This window comes from Rattus rattus, chromosome 1 (genome assembly GCF_011064425.1).
Source record: "Rattus rattus isolate New Zealand chromosome 1, Rrattus_CSIRO_v1, whole genome shotgun sequence".
NCBI lineage: Eukaryota > Metazoa > Chordata > Mammalia > Rodentia > Muridae > Rattus > Rattus rattus.
This window is the reverse complement of record NC_046154.1, coordinates 161,842,793-161,864,351: the sequence shown is the minus strand read 5'-3', so window position 1 is coordinate 161,864,351 and position 21,559 is coordinate 161,842,793. Positions and strand designations below refer to the sequence as shown.

At 35.4% G+C, this 21,559-nt stretch overlaps 1 protein-coding gene and 2 pseudogenes across 1 annotated transcript; 2 read left to right on the top strand and 1 right to left on the bottom strand.

The window, feature by feature from the left end:
• Nucleotides 1-9,984: 9,984 nt before the first annotated feature.
• LOC116890549 lies at nucleotides 9,985-10,108 on the bottom strand (annotated as a pseudogene).
• Nucleotides 10,109-13,338: 3,230 nt separating this feature from the next.
• On the top strand, nucleotides 13,339-14,277 carry LOC116889957 (olfactory receptor 6C3-like). Its single transcript, XM_032890759.1, has one exon. The coding sequence runs from the start codon at nucleotides 13,339-13,341 to the stop codon at nucleotides 14,275-14,277; it is 939 nt and encodes a 312-aa protein (XP_032746650.1).
• A 6,278-nt stretch (nucleotides 14,278-20,555) lies between these two features.
• Nucleotides 20,556-21,146, top strand: LOC116911038 (annotated as a pseudogene).
• The last annotated feature ends 413 nt before the right edge of the window (nucleotides 21,147-21,559 follow it).

Genomic DNA, 21,559 nt, shown 5'->3' with positions numbered 1-21,559 from the left:
GGAGTGAGGTATTCGCATTTTGGTCATCCTTCTTGAGTTCCATGTGTTCTGTGCATCTAGGGTTATTCGAGCATTTGGACTAATATCCACTTATCAATGAGTGCATATCATGTGTGTTTTTCTGTGATTGGGTTACTTCACCCAGGATGATATTTTGCAGTTCCATCCATTTGCCTATGAATTTCATAAAGTCATCATTTTTGTCATCATTGTGTAGATGTACCACATTTTCTGTATCCATTCCTCTATTGAAGGGAGTCTGGGTTCTTTCCAGCTACTGGCTATTATAAATAAGGCTGCTATGAACATAGTGGAGCATGTGTCTTTGTTATATGTTGGGGCATCTTTTGGGTATATGCCCAAGAGAGGTATAGCTGGGTTCTCAGGTAGTTCAATGTCCAATTTTCTGAGGAACCTCCAGATTGATTTGCAGAATGGTTGTACCAATCTGCAATCCCACCAGCAATGGAGGAGTGTTCCTCTTTCTCCACATCCTCGCCAGCATTTGCTGTAACCTGAGTTTTTGACCTTAGCCATTCTCACTGGTGTGAGGTGAAATCTCAGGGTTGTTTTCATTTGCATTTCCCTTATGATTAAAGACAATGAACATTTGTTTAGGTGTTTTTCAGCCATTCCTCATTCCTCAGCTGTGAATTCTTTGTTCAGCTCTGAACCCCATTTTTTAATAGGGTTATTTGTCTCCTTGCGGTCTAACTTCTTTGAGTTCTTTGTATATTTTGGATATAAGCCCTCTATCTGTTTTAGGATTGGTAAAGATTTTTTCCCAATCTGTTGGTTGTCATTTTGTCCTAACAACAGTGTCCTTTGCCTTGCAGAAGCTTTGTAGTTTTATGAGATTCCATTTGTCGATTCTTGACCTTAGACCATAAGCCATTGGTGTTTTGTTCAGAAAGTTTTCTCGAGTGCCCATGTGTTCAACAAGCTTCCCCAGTTTTTCTTCTTTTAGTTTGAGTGTATTTGGTTTGATGTGAAGGTCCTTGATCCACGTGGACTTAATCTTTGTACAGGGTGATAAACATGGATCGATCTGCATTCTTCTACATGTTGACCTCCAGTTGAAGCAGCACCATTTGCTGAAAATGCGATCTTTTTTCCCTTGGACAGTTTTGACCCCTCTGTCAAAAATCAAGTGACCATGGGTGTGTGGGTTCATTTCTGTGTCTTCAATTCTATTCCACTGGTCTATCTGACTGTCTATGTACCAATACCATGTGATTTTTATTACTATTGCTCTGTAATAGTGCTTGAGTTCAGGGATAGTGATTCCCCCAGAAGTCCTTTTATTGTTGAGGATACTTTTAGCTATCCTGGGCTCTTTTTTAATTCCAGAAGAATTTGCAAATTGTTCTAGATAACTCTCTGAAGAATTGGATTGGTATTTTGATGGGGATGGCATTGAACCTGTAGATCGCTTTTGGTAAAATAGCCATTTTTACTATATTAGTCCTGACAATCCATGAACATTGGAGATCTTTCCATCTTCTGAGGTCTTTGTCAATTTCTATCTTTGGAGGTTTGAAATTCTTATCATACAGATCTTTTACATTCTTGGTTAAAGTCACACAGAGGTATTTTATATTATTTTGGGACTATTAAGAGGGGTGTCATTTCCCTAATTTTTTCTCGGCTTGTTTCTCGTTTGTGTAGAGGAAGGCTACCGATTTATTTGAGTTAATTTTATAGCCAGCCACTTTGCTGAAGGTGTTCCTCAGGTTTAGTAGTTCACTGGTGGAAGTTTTGGGATCACTTAAATATACTATCATACCATCTGCAAATAGTGATATTTTGACTTCTTCTTTTCCAATCTGTATCCCCTTGATCTCCTTTTGTTGTCTGATTGCTCTGGCTAGAACTTCAAGAACTATATTGAGTAAGTAGGGAGAGATTGGGCAGCCTTGTCTAGTCCCTGATTTTAGTGGATTGCTTCAAGTTTCTCTCCATTTAGTTTAATGTTAGCAACTGCTTTGCTGTATGTGACTTTTACTATGTTTAGCTATCTACCTTGAATTCCTATTCTTTCCAGGACTTTTATTATGAAGGGGTGTTGAATTTTTCAAATGCTCTCTCAGCATATAATGAAATCATCATGTGGTTTCATTCTTTCCGTTTGTTTACATAATGGATCACATTGATGGTTTTCTGTATATTAAGCCATCACTGCATGCTTGGGATGAAGCATGCTTGATAATGGTGGATGCATGTATTGATGTGCTCTTGGATTCATTTTGCCAGAATTTTATTGAGTATTTTTGTGCCAACATTCATAAGGGAAATTGGTCTGAATTTCCCTTTCTTTGTTGAGTATTTGTGTGGTTTAGGTATAAGAGTAATTGTGGCTTCATAGAAGGAATTCGGTAGATCTCCATCTGTTTAAATTTTGTGGAATAGTTTGGATAGTATTGGTATGAGGTCTTCTATGGAGGTCTTATAGAATTCTACACTGATCCCATTTGGCCGTGGGCTCTTTTTGGTTGGAAGACCTTTAATGACTGCTTCTATTTCTTAAGGAGTTTTGAGGTTGTTTAAATGGCTTATCAGTTCCTGATTTAACTTAAGTATCTGGTACCTGTCTAGGAAATTGTCCATTTCCTGCAAATTTTCATGTTTTGCTGAGTATATGCTTTTGTAGTAGTATCTGATGATTTTTTGAATTTCCTCTGTTTCTGTAGTTACGTCTCCGTTTTCATTTCTGATTTTGTTAATTTGGACACACTCTCTGCATCCTCTCATTAGTCTGGCTAATGGTTTATCTCTCTTGTTGACTTTCTCAAAGAACCAAGTTTTGGTTCTGTTAATTCTTTGTATGGTCCTTTCTGTTTCTACTTGGTTGATTTCAGCTCTGAGTTTGATTATTTCCTGCCTTCTATTCCTCCTGGGTGTATTTGCTTCTTTTTGTTCTAGAGCTTTTTGGTGTGCTGTCAAGCTGCTAACTTATGCTCTCTCCTGTTTCTTTCTGCAGGCACTCGGAGCTATGAGTTTTACTCTTAGCACAGCTTTCATTGTGTCTCATAAGTTTAGATAAGTTGTACCTTCATTTTCATTAAATTCTAAGAAGTCTTTAATTTCTTTCCTTATTTCTTCCTTTACCAGGTTATCACTTAGTAGAGCATTGTTCAACTTCCTTGTATATGTGCGTGTTTTTCATTTATTTTCATTGAAGACCGGCTTTAGCCTGTGGTGTTCTGATAGGACACATGCGATTATTTCTATCTTTCTGTGTCTCTTGAGGCTTGTTTTATGACCAATTATATGGTCCCTTTTGGAGAAAGTACCATGAGGTGGTGAGAAGAATGTATATCCTTTTGTTTTATGATAGAATGTTCTATAGATATCTGGTAAGTCCATTTGGTTCATGACTTCTTTTAGTCTGTCTATGTCTCTGTTTAATGTCTGTTTCCATGATTTGTCCATTGATGAGACTGGGGTGTTGAAATCTCCTACTTTTACTGTGTGAGGTGCAATGTGTGCTTAAAGCTTTATTAAGGTTCCTTTTATGTATGTAGGTGCCTTTGTATTTGGAGCACAGATATTTAGGATTTAGAGTTCATCTTGGTGGAATTTTACTTTGATGAACATGAAATGTCCTTCCTTATCTCTTTTGATGATTTTTAGTTGTAAATCGATTTTATTCGATATTAGAATGGCTATTCCAGCTTGCTTTTTCATACCATTTGCTTGGAAAGTTGTTTTTCAGCCTTTCACTCTGAGGTAGGTCTGTCTTTGTCTCTGAGGTGTGTTTCCTGTAGGCAGCAGAATGCAGGGTCCTCATTGCATATCCAAATTGTTAATCTATGTCTTTTTATTGGGGAGTTGAGACAATTGATGTTGAGATATATTAAGGAATAGTGATTATTGCTTCCTGTTATATTCATATTTGGAGGTGAGGTTATTTTTGTGTGCTTTTCTTCTCTTTGTTTGTTGACAAGATGATTAGTTTCTTGCTTTTTCTAGGGTGTAGCTTGCCTCCTTATGTTGGGCTTTACCATTTATTATCCTTTGTAGCACTGGATTTATAGAATGAAATTGTGTAAATTTGGTTTTGTCATGGAATATCTTGGTTTCTCCATCAATGTTAATTGAGATTTTTGCAGGATACAGTAACCTGGGCTGGCATTTGTGTTCTCTTACGGTCTGTATAACATCTCTTCAGGATCTTCTGGTTTTCATAGTCTCTGGTGAGAAGATAGGTCTGCCTTTATATGTTACTTGACCTTTTCCCCTTACTGCTTTTAATATTCTTTTTTTATTTTGTGCATTTGGTGTTTTGACTATTATGTGACGGGAGGATTTTCTTTTCTGTTTCAATCTATTTGGAGTTCTGTTGGCTTCTTGTATGTTTATGGGCATCTCTTCCTTTAGGTTAGGGAAGCTTTCTTCTATGATTTTGTTAAAGATGTTTACTGGTCCTTTGAGCTGGGAGTCTTCACTCTCTTCTATACCTATTATCCTTAGGTTTGATGTTCTCATTGAGTCCTGGATTTCCTGTATGTTTTGGACCAGTACCTTTTTCCGTATTTTCTTTGACCATTTTGTTTATGATTTCTATTGAATCCTCTGCTCCTGAGATTCTCTCTTCTATCTCTTGTATTCTGTTTGTGATGCTTGTATCTATGGCTCCTTGTATCTTCTTTTGGTTTTCTATATCCAGGGTTGTTTCCCTGTGTCCTTTCTTTATTTCTTTTATTTCCATTTTTAATTCATTCACCTGTTTGATTGTGTTTTCCTAGAATTTTTTCAGGGATTTTTGTGATTCCTCTCTATAGGCTTCAACTTTTTTTTTTTTATGTTTTCCTGTGTTTCTCTAAGGGAATTCTTCATGTCTTTCTTGAAGCCCTCGAGCATCATGATCAAATGTGATATTAAATCTAGATCTTGCTTTTCTGGTGTGCTTGGATATTCAGTGTTTTCTTTGGTAGGCGAATTGGGCTCTGATGATGCCATGTAGTCTTGGTTTCTGTTGCTTGTGTTCCAGTGCTTGCCTCTTGCCATCAGGTTGTCTCTGGTGTTACCTTGTTCTGCTATTTCTGACAGTGGCTAGACTGTCCTATAGGCCTGTGTGTCAGAAGTGTTGTAGACCTGTTTCCTGTTTTCTTTCAGCCACTTATGGGAACAGAGTGTTCTGCTTTTGGGTGTGTAGTCTTTCCTGTCTACTGCTCTTCAGCTGTTCCAGTGGGCCTGTGTCCTGAGTCCACCAGGCAGGTCTCTTGGAGCAGAAAAGTTGGTCTTACCTCTGGTCCCATGGCTCAAGTTGCTCCTGGGCGGCTGCTTTTGAGCTCTCCCTGAGGGCGGCAACAAGGAGGGCCTGCGCCTCCTTTTCCCGGAGTCGCTGTGCACTGGGGTCCCAATTGGTGTTAGGTATTTTCCTCTGGAGTCAGAAATGTGAGCGAGTGTATTCTCTTTTGTCTTCTCAGGCATGTCTGCCCTTCTGAAGTTTTAGCTCTCCCTCCCATGAGTTTGGGTGCAGAGAACTGTTGACTGGTTCCTTCAGATCAGGGCAGTGTTTGTACTTCTTGGGACCTGATGCTCAAGGGCCCCTATATTCCAGTTCCCAGAGGCCTTAAACAGTTTCCTCTTGGGCCAGGGATGTGGGCAGGGGTGGGCAATATTGGCGGTCTCTCCCGCTCTGTAGTCTCAGGAGTGCCCACCTGTCCCGGCAGTGAGCTCTCTCTCCCAAGGGGTTGGAACAGTGGGCCAGGATCAGCGAGGTTGGGGCTCCAACTAACAACGGGAAGTGTCTGATCCCAGAGGAATTTTGCCTCTGTGTGCCTGAGTCCACCAGACAGGTTGTTTGGAGCAGAAAAGTTGGTCATACCTCTGGTCCCGCGGCTCAAGTTGCTCGTGGGGTGCTGGTTTTGAGTTCTCCGTGATGGCAGCAATCCCGGAGAGCCTGTGCCACCTTTTCCAGGAGCCCCTGTGCACCTGAGTCCCAGATGGCATTAGGTGTTTTCCTCTGGAGTCAGAAATGTGGGGAGAGTGTAGCCTCTTCTGGCTTCCCAGGCGTGTCTGCCCCTCTGAAGGTTTAGCTCTCCCTCCCATGGGATTTGGGTGCAGAGAACTGTTGACTGGGTCCCGTCAGGTCTGGGTGGTGTCTGGACTGCGGGGGACCTCTGGGTTTTAATTTATATAAGATATGCTTATATGCACTATCTTCTTATTTTGTTTGTTTTGTTTTATGTTGGTGTAATCTTATTTATTTTTTGTTTTTGCTCTGTGTCTTTGGTATCACACCTTTCTAATCATCAATGAGAACTGTGTAACTAGGATTAGAAAGATTGCTGTATGATTAAGAGTTTTGACTTTCTTAAGCAAGACCTGCATTTGAATCCTAACGCCCATATGACATCAAAACAGCATGCAACTCCAGTCCCAGTAAATATAACACCTTCTTCTGGTCTCCACAAGCCCAGCACATATGTGGTATACAGACACACATGCAGACAGAACATTCATACACAGAAAATAAAAAAAAATATTTTTAAAAATAAAAAATAGCAATGTGAAGTTGACCTCCAAGTTTTCTTCCAAGATTTTAAAATTATCAAGTATTATATTATTATATTTATATAATTCTCCTAAGCTTGAGTTTTGTTTGTGATATAAATCAAGTATATATTAATTTGTTTCTTTGTGAATATTCACATTTATATCTCCAAGGTTCCCAGAAGTGATAATCTATGAGCAAAACCATAAATATCCAAGAGAAATAAGTTTAAAAGATGCATTATATTCATTGAACAAACCAATAGCAATTACTTTCTTCCTGGTGCCTGTGACTTCATTTGCCATGAGATTTGTCTGAGTTCACAATAGCAATTTTAAAGCATGCCCTCTGTCTTCCTCCTTGAGTGATTACTAAACCCATAATAATTCAAGCCACTATTGCTATATTGCTATAGCTATTATACCTTGCTTGGCACTTTTATAATATCATGCAGGGTCAATGGCTGAAGCTTTGCTTTCCTTTCTGCTTTCCTTTGGATGTTCATAGTATAGCTTCTAGTTGTACAGATTAGGCATAGCCATATAGGTCTTGCTCTTGATATTTATATCTACAAAGCCATCATTTCTAATAGCATTTCTATTGTCTACCCGTATTACCAAGAAAGTGAGCAAATCTGAACCATGGTGATGAGAACAGGCTTTGTTGGAAAAATTTTAACATTCTCTAAGAGTTAATATGTGTTGGTATCATAGCAGCTTCCACATTCATCCTAGCAACTGCAAAACTATGTTTTACTATTTTTTGTTTTATTATTTCTTTCTTTATTTCATTTAGTTAGCCTTGGAGTGTGTGTATGTGTGTGTATCTAAATGTAAGTGAGTGTTTCCAAAGCCCACATATGGAGGTCAGAGGACAACTTTTGGATGTCATTTTTTTCTTGCTTCCTGTGAGATTCAAGGGATTAATTCAAGTCATCAGGCCTTGACACAATTAACTCTAATTACTGGACAATGTTGCTGGCCCCACCACTATTTACAATCAAAAGATGTGACACCATAGACTTACTCTCTTCCCAACTCCTACATGGATGATCCTTTATTGGTGAAAAGGAAAATAATAACCATTGTAACTGTGTTTACAGGTCAACAGAATAGGCTGTTAACTATTGTTAGGGAAATACAACAAAAGAAGAAGACAAGAATATGCATCATGTAAATAAGACCAAGATTCAAAAGAAATAATGGATAAAAGAACTTTCAGTGATCATAGATTAGTAGAACTGATGTTGATTTAGTTATATTGCCAAAAGCAGTCTACTGACAATACAATCCCTCTCATAATCCAAATGACATTCTTTGTGGAACTTGAGAAAAAAAAAAACAAATAAATCCACACTCCAAAATGAAACATAAAAGAACTCTCTGAGGGATCTAGCTCTCATCAATTGTTATATGCATAATGTCCCATCTTTTATTGAAAGAAGAAAATGTATTTTTGTATTTCCTGTACACCTATAACTTTGCAAATGTGGATATAATTACATAAATCATCCTACACACAGGATTTCTAGGCTAGGACTATATTCATCGTAAATGCTGTTGGCTTCTACTCGTGCAAACTATCTGTTTCCATATCTGTTACAGTAATCAGGTTAGAATATAATGTTCTTCAAATCTGGATTGATTTAAAGAAGAACAATTTACCAGTCATGGGTAGTCTACTGTTTCCCAGCTATAACTGAAATTAAGAGGACATCTTGACTTAAAGATGTCCTCTTAATTTCACATCAACTTTTATACAGATTGCTCATATTTTTTAAAAAGTAAACTAGAGCATAAAAGGAATGACTATGGAACACGGGACATGAAAGCTGAAGGAAGACTGTCTTGTGAAATGGTAGGGTAGAAAGGGACTAGAGGATAGTGGGGGGATGAGATGAGAAGTGGAGGGTATGGATGAGAATTAAGAATAATGACCTATGTATTCATAAAACTTCCATGATGAAGCCCATTACTTGTGTAATAGCATACAAAATTTAAAATTTCACACTAATGTACAGAAATAAACAACTTACTATTAAATAACACAAAAACAATTGAAGAACAAATAGAACAAATAATAAAATATACTCAATATCTCTTCTGGAAAATAGTCCTCCCATTCTTATGATCCAAGGACCAGCTCTCCTGCCTGCTATAGATGGTAAATGATGAGGCAGAGGTGTGCCACTGCCCAGTAGAAAAGAGGCAGAACCAGCTCTCCCACACTCATACACTTAGGTCTGTAGTCACCCACTACTCAGCCATTGGGGTCAGTTCTACTCTTCTGCCCAGTTAAGTTCACGGAATGCTCTCCCACTCTCATGACCCATTTCAGCCAACTCTCCTGCCAGTCTTTGGTGGTTACGACAAAAGTCGGGGTAGGGGATCCCTCTCATACTCGTGCAGACAGGCTTGCTCACCCACAACCCCACATCAGGTCCCAACTGCACTGTGCATTCCAAAAGAGGTGCATGGTTTGCTTCCCCAAGTTCTGCAACAGGTGAGGGGCAGGGGCAATTCTCCCATTTTGATAACCCAGGGGCCAGCTCTTCTTTGTGCTAAAGGTGGCAACTGGCAGTAGGCTCAGGAAGATATTTTTCCCTGGTCTACATCACTGCCCAGATGAGTGATAAGAACAGCATTCCTACACTGATATCCCCAGAGTTTGGCTCACCTGAACTCCCAGCGGCTCTTCTGAGTACAGCAACTAGCTAGGGGCAAGACCAGCTTTCCCACAGTGCTCATAAGGGGGTGGGACCAGTTCTGCATAGTACTCAAATATCAACAAGTCCCCAGATGGCAGCCCAGACCAGGGGTATCTGCCTGGCCCTTGGTGGTAACAGATACCCACTGTCTCAGGGCCAGAGACCCAGATGTGGCAGCACAGGTTAGGACCACACCATGGTTCCAGGTGACATACCTATTTACTTTATCAAACTGTTCCTCACTACCCTTGAGTCTCCAGATCTGCCCATCTTCATAGTGCCCATGCCCTTTTGTTTCTCTTTCATTCCTCCATCACTTACTTGCTCCTCTTCATGGTCCCTGGAGTCTCTGAGTGTCTGGAGTCATATCAGAAGTGGACTCAGGAGTGCTATGCACTGCTCATGCATTATGGCACCTTGCAGGGGCCATCTTGGGCATTATCTGAACCCCACCACCCAGGGCTCCAGTATGGCCAACTGGTGGTCTGTCTCAAGCTAGTTTCCTGTCCAGGCCCCATGACACCATTCTGATGGTCATCTCAGGCTTTCTCATCACCTGGCCTCCCCATGTGACCACATGGAACAGTCCTTGGTCTTGGACTTACTGCCACTGGGACTCACAGTCTCAAGTTCGGTTTGTCTAGCCTCTAGCTTGCTCTTGGTCATGGAAATTGTCTGGGCCTACCTGGCACCAAACTGGTCATCATCTCAGAATAACTCCTTGTCCAAGCCTCCTGGTGCTGAATTGATACTCTCAGGTTGCTCTTGTTCAGGGATTGTTAGGCTATTAATCATTCAGATATTCATAGATCAGAACACTGAGTGTAGAAATAGCCTTTTTCCTCTCTGTCACTTACATGTGATACAGCAGTCACAACTGCAACACTTCTAGGAGCAGGCAGAAAATACCAAATTTTAAAAATGTATAATTGCTAAACTCATATTCTCTGTTGTCTTGACAGATGTCATCTGCCATATCTACACTAAGATTATCTATCTATCTATCTATCTATCTATCTATCTATCTATATATATATATATATATATATGTATGCACACACACACATATGGAGAGTGAGATGGAGATGACAGAAATAGAGATTAAATATATTTAGGAACTGTAAAACCATTCTATATGTCCCTCTTGCTACTATAACTATTATGTATTTATTTTATAAATATGTATTAGTTTAACATTTTATTTTTTAATTTAAATATTCTATTTGATGCTTTGTGATTTTAAATTAGAACACCAGTAATAGTGTTCCTTCCTACTTCTCTCCCAACCAACCCCAACCTGTACCCTTTCCTCCCAACTAGTTCTCTTCATTTTATGTTATATGTATTCTTCTATGTCTTTAAAGCCTCTTTTCTGACATCAAGTTTTATGGCCTAGACTCATAATCACAGCCTCATATGAATATATGTGCCGTAGACATCTGCACCCATATAAAAATTAAAATAGAGTATGCCTAAAAATTCAATTCTTTTTTTTATTTTCTGAGCCTAAGTTACTTTATCCAGTATAATAATTTTCAGATCAAGTTATCTTCCTACAAATTTTACTATTTAATTTTTTTGTTTATGGTTAAATAAAATTTCATTTTGTGAGTGTTCCACACATTAATCTGTTATTGAACAACTAAGCTGGTCCCATTTTCTTGGTATTGTGAATTGAGCAAATGCGACACGAATGCTTCAAGTCCTTTGGGTTAATACCTATGAATGGGTCATGTGCTACTTTTAATTTTAGCTGTTTAGAAAGGTCCTTATTGATTTTGGTAATGAATGTAACATGTTGTACTCTCACCAGGAGCAAGCAAAGTTTTCTGATATGTGAAGATATTAAAATGTTTTCATTTGTTTACTTTTTTCTGTGCACTTGAGATGTAAAGATGAATAAAATTAAAATACTACTCTTATAAAAGCATCCTTTGCAGTATAGTTCACTCAGTTTCAACTAATCCCCCAGATAATAAAGAATAAATTATGTCCCGAGTGTAGAACCCATGTGTTTATTAGGAAAGTTAAGTTTGGCTGAAGGGAGAGTGAGTTTATTGCATCAGATAATTGACTTACAATATTTTTATCTTCCTATACTGCTGTGATTTCTAAACAGGTATGTCATGACTGCATAACACCTCCTGAATTAAACTCTGCTTGCTTCCTTCCTTTCTTCAAACTAGTCTCTCTGGGATTTATAGTGAAAAGAAGGTAAAGTTGTCTTATTCTTATGTAATATTCATTCTTTACCTTCTACAGAGAACTTTAAAATGTCTCACCATACACTTTTCCCTAGAAATTAAAGAATTATTGTGATTCAACTCAGAAAATTTTATAATGCAGTTCCTCGTCATAATTTTGATCACATAGAAGGATTAAGAATATTATATAGAGAGGCAGGCATATCTCTATGAATTCCAGGCCAGTCTGCTCTACATAGTGAGTTCCAGGTCAATCAAAGGTATATAGTAAAACTCTCCCACTACACATATATATGTACATGAATGCCAAAAAACTGAATGCCAAAAATTATTCTGAAGAATATATTAAAATATATTTCACATTTTGGGAAATTTTAAGATTACATTTTAAATGGTAATTATACACTTATAATGTATAGCTAAACAATATAAGAAAGGAAAGTTCTGCGTTTTAAATAAGCTCATTCTGTCTGTTATTTAAAATTCTATTAATTAAAAAGAACTGGAGAACTTTAATTACTATTTTAACATTTATTCTTAGTAGAAAAACATTTAATATAGTTCAACAATTTCTCAAATAATAATAAGTTGGCTTTTGACTTGCATGTTTAATGATAAATTATTGACAAATATGTATACTGCAAAAAGTACATCACTTATTATCAAAAACATTACATGGAAAAGTGGAAATGACTAATAATTTTTATTAATTACCTCTGGCCAAGATGGGCATGTCCTGTTAGAGACAGAGAAAAAAAATCACAAAATAATGGAAAACTTATGCCACAGACATTATGTTGTTTACTGGGTATTAGTATTAAACAGGTCAGCTAGAGGCCATGTCACTTATACCATACATGTTCAATAAAGTAAATCTAACAATTGTTAAATTTAATCTGGAGAGTCTTCAAGAAGGAAAGCAATGCTATATTTCCACACAAAGAACAAAGTTTCCCTATGAATTCCTTTTAGTTCTCATAAAAGTAAGGGTAAAAATACTAAGCAAATATTTAAAAGATCATTTTTTTTCTTTTTTTTCCAGCGCTGGGGACCAAACCCAGGGCCTTGTGCGCTAGCTAGGCAAGTGCTCTACCACTGAGCTAAATCCCCATCCCCTTAAAAGATCATTTTTAATTAAACTATTTCATATGATAATCATATAAATGTATTGTTTATTATATTTCTGTCTTCTAGATAGTTGACAAATGTTACTCTTATCATAACCAATATAATGGCAATCCTACATCTCTCTGGTTGCAAGCACACAGGTACTTGTGGTTATACATGAAAATGATTTTTGTAAGAATGTAAAATTTTACAATATTATGCATTATATATTTGTTCATTGAATTCTATCAATAAATCATATAAGTTTCAAATGGCATCAGAATTGACTTTAAATATTATTATATATCAGTTGTAATAGCAGATATTGTCAGAAACTAGAAATTAATACATGTGCTTTCCAGGAAGCTACTTCATGACAGTGTTCAAATTATTGGAAAAGTTAATAATTACCATGGAGCAATCTGTCTTTCCTGGTTTTATTACTCTTATAGAAATTTTGTATGTAAGCAAATGTTTCATATGAAAACATTAAGAAGGGAATTTTAAGCAATGATACATAAGTATATTTCCCTTTTCAATATAGTATATGGTCTCTATTTCAGTAGTAATGAAGAAGTATTGGCTTTGACCTGCATGCTTTGATGATAAGTGAATGACACCTATATGTATTTATAAAGGAAGACAATACTAATTATCAATATGTTAGTTGAAATATTGCAAATGCACATGTAGTAATTTTTAAAAGAAATCGTTTTGGAGATGGTAATGTCAATATATAGATATTTAAATTTCACCCCATTATATAAACTGTTTGATCACTTTTTCATCATTATATTTTATTAGAAGAGAAAATAAGTATGAAAAACTACACTATAATTACAGAGTTTGTGCTCTTGGGAATATCAGGCAATAGAGAGCTTCAGGTAGTAATCTTCGTCTTTTTATTAATAACTTACATAGTAAGCATCATTGGAAACCTAACCATCATAATACTCACATTGCTGGACTCTCACTTAAAGACTCCTATGTATTATTTCCTTCGTAATTTCTCCTTTTTAGAAATTATGTTCACCAGTGTTTCCATTCCCAGATTTTTAGCATCAATAATTACTCAAGTCAAGACCATTTCCTATAATAACTGTTTGGCTCAGTTATTTTTCTTCATCTTCATGGGGGTGACAGAATTTTTTCTTCTAACCACTATGTCTTATGATCGCTATGTTGCCATCTGCAAGCCACTTCACTACACCCTCATCATGAATCAGAAAGCCTGCACCCATTTTGTCCTCACCTCATGGCTAGCAGGATTCCTGACCATCTTCCCACCACTTATGCTGGTCCTAAAGTTGGATTTCTGTGCTTCCAATGTCATTGACCATTTCTGCTGTGACTATTTTCCCCTTTTACAGCTGTCTTGCTCAGACACCTGGCTCCTAGAAGTGATTGGTTTCTATGTTGCTCTGTTTACTCTACTGTTCACGTTGACATTGGTGATTTTATCTTACATGTGCATTTTCAGGACTATTTTAAGAATTCCATCTGCCAGTCAGAGAAAAAAGGCTTTCTCCACCTGTTCCTCTCACATGATTGTCATCTCCATGTCTTATGGAAGCTGTATATTTATCTATGTGAAGCCATCAGCAAATGAAAGAGCATCACTCACCAAAACAGTGGCTATTCTCAGCACTTCAGTTGCTCCCATGTTGAACCCTTTTATTTATACCTTGAGGAACCACCAAGTAAAACAAGCTTTTAAAGACTTGGTTCATAAGGTAGGGTTTTACAGAAACAAATGAAAAAAAAATGTGTTTATATGAAGAGATGTCATTTTACATATTCAATAAAACTTAATCAAAATTTAAACCCTTTATATTTTTTACTGATCTTACAGAGCCTATCTCAATGCTCTCTCACCAAGTTACTCTTGTGCTTCCTCTTTGTAGCCCAGGCTTGGCTGAATCGCTATTTCTTAAACCTCATTTTCCAAAATAGCTTGGATCACAGACATGATCACACCCTTCAATCTGGTTAAAAGAACTATGGCAAATTGTTAGCCCTGTATATATGTATGTATGTATGTGTGTGTATATATATATATATATATGTATATATATATATGTATATGTGACATACTATATATATATGTATATATGTGACATTCTAAGGTTTTAATTAAGAATACAAATGCACACACACACACACACACACACACACATACACACACACACACTGAAAAAAGAGGCCATGAATTTGAAAGAGAATAGAGATTATATGGGAGGTTTTTAGACAGAAAACAAAAGAGATTATGTTATAATCCCAAATTTAAAAAAACTAAAAATTTAAAATATGAATGTAATTATGAATGGAAAACTAGTTACTGTAGAACTTAAATTACTTGGCTGATTATTCTTAATAAAATACTTTATATTCTGTTTTTATAGAGATATTACTGCTGTAACAAACACAAACTTTCTCTTCTGTGTCACAAATGAGACAGTTTGTACATGTACTATATTAAAGATCTGCAATAAACATTATTTTTCAGGCCATGTACATTATCCAAATAATTCCTCACTTCTTGAAATTACAAATGCTATCCACTAACAAGCAACTTGAGTTTCATTGTATGTTTATTTCCTAGATTTGGTGAAATCCTAGATCTTGTTTCTATGTCTTCCATGTTTATGTGTGTATGTGTGTTTTATTATTGTTATTGTCCTGCACGTACCATGGTATATACATTGAGGTCAGAGTACAATTTTTTGGAGTCAGTTCTTACCTTCCATAACTGAGGCAGGGTCTCTCTTGTTTCCTCTTCTGTGCTTCCTACTCTTATCTTTGCCTTTAATATTGTGGTAGGCATGCTGCAAACATTGCTGGGTAGCACCAGATCCATCTTTTGATGTGAATCACAGGGGTCCATATTAGATTGCCAGTGTTGCATCATTAATGCTTTTACACTCTGGGATAGCTATCTGACCGAGTAATCTTCATTTTAGTGTTTTATTAGTTTTGCTATTTTATAATCTCACACATGTATACAGAATAATCTTAATACACACAATGCTTCTCTCTTTTATAACTGTCCTATCCTTATCAACACACATCATCCCTTCCAGTCTGTTTTCAAGATTTATGATGTTTAGTTTTGACTGGTGACCCACTTAGTTTAAACATGATCATATATGTGACTGTTATATTAGAACTATCACTAATCAGATCAATATTTAGGTACCCACCATTACCATTATTTTACCTGCAAAACAGTTTTAAATGTGCTATTTTTTTTAAATTATGCGTTATGCTACACTGATGAAGTGCATATGACAAGATTTCATAGTGGACAGGAGCACTGGTTACTTTTGCAGAGGACCTAAGCTCAATTCCCAACACCCATGGGAGCCAATACCTTTTTCTGACTTCCATGAACACATGGTACACATATATACATGTAGGTAGAACATTCATGTTCATAAAATATATCTTAAGAAATATTTTAAAACTAAATAAAATATGCCAAATAATACAAAATGTTCTAGAAACACTTATAAAATATCATTTTGAAATATGTATGACCTATCTTGTGTCACATTTAATGTTTATAACTACATGAAAATCACCATCACTATCTCCTCTTTATAAGTAACCAATGCTCAGGAAACTTGAGTAATTGATTGCAGTCACTGACCAATTTTAGATAATATGATAACTTGATTTACAGAGCAAGCAAGAGAGAGAAAGTTAGCATGGAGCTGGGTGGGTAAGAATATGGAGAGGATTTGAGAAGAGATTGGAAATTGAAAACCATGACTAGACTATATTGCATAAAAATGTTGAAATTAAAACATCAAAAAATAAAACAAAATAAAAAGCAAGCAAAAAGTTTGAGAAATAAGCTTTCCCAGGGAAGAACATACCAACTGTTATTCAACACTAAATAATATTTATGAAAACATACATAAAAGTAATATTATACAGACTTCATATATTTTATTTTTATACATACATGTCTATGATGATAATTAATGAAAAAAGAGGCCATATGTTTGAAAGAGGATTAAGTGGAGCTATATGTTTGAGTTTGGAAGGAAGAAAGAAAAGGAGACAGATCATGTAATTATATTATGATCTCAAAAACTAAAAGAAATGATTTTTAAAATTAAATAAAAGCAAGCACACTAAGTAACCATGTTTTATTGTTTTGTACAGCATTTGCTAAAATCTTGCACAATAATACTGAACTTTAATAACAATCTAGCATTAATGTATTTATGGTCTTCTCAAGGAAGATGAACCTAATGTACTTGACACATAAATTATAACATTAATTCATTTTCATTGAGCAATTTAGTAAATAGATAAAAGGAACACAAAGTGTAAGTCTTTTTAATGTAGTCAAAAATTTAAAAGTAGGGAGATTTGAAACTGCATGTAAAAAAAAGGATAACTTTCTTCTTTCTGGGTGATCTTATTGTGTTTCACTGGATAGTGTCCCCAAACATCTTTTCCCAGTATTGATACTAATACAATTATGGTTGATATTCCCTAGTGTTTTATGTACATTCCTCTGCTGATAATTTTGATTCAGTGAATTGGTCCCTTGAGTCAATTGCAGAGTGAATGGATAAAACTTTAAGTACTCCTTGCAACATAAAATATTAACAAATCATGATTATTTTAAAACATCTCTTGGAATGGTTCATGTCCATCTGCATTCTTTCTTATGTATTAGCAATCAAAGGAGTAAATTTATTTTGAGTAAAATGAGAAAACATAGATAAAAACACTTACAAGGAATCCCAAACTCATTTCCTGGGAGAGGAAGTTTTTAGAGAAAGAGCAATGGACGATGCATCCACTCCTCTATTAGTTCTGAGAAGCTGTGTGTAATCACAGGTAAGTTGATCATAAAGAGGGAAGTAGAAGTCATTAAAAGTTAAGCATCAATTGAGAGCTCAATTTTGTCAAATTTAAGATTTACTGTAATTATTTTTTGAAATGTGGCATGACTGTTTAGGCTAATTTCCACGTATTCTGTTGGTTAAAAGCAAAGATTCATTATCTCCACAGATCTCATTCTGTTTTTGACACATATTTAGTGCTCTTTTGAAGAAATAATCTTAATTGTAGGTAATCTGTTGATATCTGACATTTGACATTTGTATAAATTAATGAAAAATACCAAATCCGATTCTTCATTTGAGAATCAGAATAAAAGATTTACAAATGTGTTAGAATGATTAAATGAAATAATTTTAGTAAAAATAAATCTAATCATTCAGTGAGTTTAGAGAAGTCTGCTAAATACAAATGTAAAAAAAAGGTCTCAAAAGAATCCCTGCGACATGATCCAGATCATTCAGTGAGTGTGTACTTTTATAAAAATATTTTTCTTGTATATTGTTTAATTATTGTTAGCATGTATCTAAATCTTTTGTTCACAATATATTTTGGTCATATTCTTTCCCCTCTCCCAACTCACCCTAAATCCTCTCTACCTCATTATTTAACTTCTTGTTTATAGAGTATTTTTCACAATTTGAAATTTGAAGCTGAGGTAGATATTACTCACACCTTGAATTAAATAATTAATTTTTCCTATCCTCCAAAATTATAAACAGCTCTTCAATATTGGAATGTGTAAAGAATTAAGAAAGTGTGATCAATAAATTATGTTTGGGATGTGCTCTGTATATTTTTCTAATAACTTTTATCTAATGAGGGTTGATCAAAAATCGATAAATACAGAGAAAGTTGAGAAAATACTGGCTTTTCAAAGTTAATGTATCATGGAAGAAAATGATCATACTTTGTACCTTATAATATTACTAAAAATATTCAAATACACATACAAAAATTAAAATGCCATTAGTCAAACTTTTCTCTCAAAAGAGCATTATTTTTACCTTTCAGTATCATATAATTTCTAATATTGTTTCTCCCCATTAATTTTATATAAATTACCCATACTAGACCTAATTTATTCTAAGAGTCATTGTTGTTCTTTATTTCATTGTAGAGACTTGGAAAAGGCATGATTTGAGAATATTTTCATAAGGAAAATAAATCAGTAAATAAATCAGAAATTTCAGTATTATGATTATTTTAAGCATACTTCTAATACTAGTCACACTTTCTGATGTAAATAATTAACATTTATATTAAGAGATAAAGTACATTAATTTTAATGTCACTTACAAAGTGCTAGAGCATGTGGAAATTAAAAAAGAATCATTATTCAAAAGTCAGCTCTTCCAGTTCTCTAAAACCCACCATAGACTTACTCACATGTGGATGATGTTCAATTAAGGGCATATATCATATTGAAAATATGCTTTATCATGAGAGATCATTCAAAGGGCTAGCATAAAGCACATAAAGCATATGTGTGTGTGTGTGTGTATGTATGTATATATATATATATATATATATATATATGAAAATGTTTGTAATTATTTTAACTTTAGTGTCTTTTTAAATATGAGCTTAATATAATTTTACTGTAAGAATGTCAACTAATGATAGGAATCAAATCTTATCTATTTGATAATGAGATACTTTATGAGCTGGAGATTTAACAAATAACAATTTTGACCAAAACCAAAGAAACACTAAAGTCAAAACAATACTTCACAATTTATTTAAAATTATATATGAGTGCATCTTTGTGCATATTCTAGATTCCCTTATAAGCATTTCATTTAAAAATTTTCAAAACAGATTTTTAAACAAGTGATTATGCATATTAAATAAAATAAATAATTGAGAAAACTCACATTACAATACAAAGATAAAAACATAAATAATACAATTGCACAGTATACCATAGAGAAGAGAATTATGCTAAGTGAATAAATAAAAAGGAACATTAGCTGGACAAACTCTTCCTTTAAGCAACATTATGCTAAGCATAACACATATTAAAATAGCTTTGATAATGAAATCTTTTCCTTTTGTGATTGCACTAAGTCATGTAGGATTGAAAGGAAAGGACAGCATGGTGTATTGTATTGACAGGAATGAATGGAAGGTTTTACATGTTGAGAAAGCCAGTGTTACTGCTCATGCCATGAAAATGAAGGAGTGAGAAAACATGATTTGGTTGTCATTACACTGAGCTACATGTACTCACAATCATGATCATGTAGATATAATATTCAAATGTTTCACATAAGTTCACATATAACTTAAAGTTGCCCTGCGATACTGAGTTGCCTGCACAAGAAACTGTATATTTACATTATGGGCAATGGAGCAAAAGGTGTTAACTGACTTTCAGGCTAGTAAATGGTACAGATTGAACATAAGATGTCCTTAATGTTTCCTGGGTGTATATCAGTTACAAGCTCATTCCACTTTCTATGAAAAGTAAAACCCTGTTTCTAATAGCATTATTTGAATATATACCTTAGAACAGGGCCACGTGAATATATGCTAAATCCATAGTTCCTATTTGGGGAACCTTCATTCTGTTCTCAAACAAGTTGTACTAAGTTCACATCATTACTGAACTGTCTTAGATTACTTTTTTCTCTACACACCCCAAGAGAATATTTTTCATAATTTCCTTGCTTATTGAGATGAGAGGTATTGTATTACACTTTTGATTCCAAACTTTTTCAAACTGCCCTGAATGTGGAGTTGTTCTCTGAACAAAGAAATGTAATCAAAGAATCACTAGTACTGAAGAGCTTTAAATTTCCCCTACAGGTGGAAACAGCATACTACTTGAACAATATGACAGTCCCTTGTTTTGATTTTCATGAACCCTCAAATCTACCTGATTCTTTCTGGTTTTGTATCTAGATTTGGCAGAAGGAAAAAAAAGTAACTGCAGAATAAGCAACCATACAACCATGATCACTCTCACATTGTTGGATTCTCACCTCCAGACTTCCATGTATTTCTTCCTCAGAAATTTCTCTGTTTTAGAAGTATCTTTCACAACCGTCACCATACCCAAGTTTTTGGGCACTGTTATCTCAGGGATAAAGCCATATCCTTCAACAACTTTATAGCTCAGTAATTTTTTTCCATTCTTTTGGGAATTACTGATTTTTACCTTCTAGCTGCCATGTCCTATGACAGTTACACTGTCATCTACAAGCCCCTGCATTACCTGACCATTACAAGTCAGAAGGTCTGCACAATGCTGGTCTTTGCCTCCTAGCTACACTGATGTTACTTCTACACTGATCTTCCCTGCACTGATGTTACTTCTACAGCTTGATTACTGTGAGTCTAATATCATTGATCACTATACCTGTAATTATTTCTCCCTGCTTCAACTTTTTTGTTCAGACACAAAGTTCCTGGAGAGAATGGGGTTATCCTGTGCTGTCTTTACCCTAATGTTCACTTTGGTGTTAATATTTCTGTCCCACACATACATCATCGGAACAATTGTGAAGATTCCTTCTGCTAGGCAGAGGACAAAGGCCTTTTCCACGTGTTCTTCCCACACTATTGTCATCTCCATCTCTTATGGCAGCTGCATGTTTTGTACATTAAACCCTCAGCTGCCAATAGAGCATCATTGACCAAGATAGTTGCCATACTAAATACTTCACTAGCCCCCATTTTAAATCCCTTCATTTATAGCCCGAGGAATCAGCAAGACAAGCAAGCCTTTATGAACCTAGCAAGGAAGATGGTGTTTTCATAAGTACATGAAACGATGTGGCTTATGAATGAGAGGTACATTGAAGGTCAAGTAAAATAACAAAATAGAATAAACAACAATATAACAAAATAGCTCTCTATCCTTGATCATCCAATTAAAATTGCATTCCTAGATAGTTTTAACAGTTTTACTTTCTCAGTAATTGCCATATTGTATTGGATAATCAATTAATGTTTGCTAAAACATTATATAGATATTACAAATTCAAGTTGCCTTTGAAAGAATGGTTTAAATGCCAAATTGAAGAATACCCATTGTAGCCAACCAACGACTTAAGGTCGAGCAGGGCCTACCTGAAAGGAGCGCTGGAAATGAAAAGGGAAGGGAGATGAGAGAAACACGGAGCTAAGACACTGTTTTGATCAAGGCTCAAAGTTTAATATTTAGCACTAGAG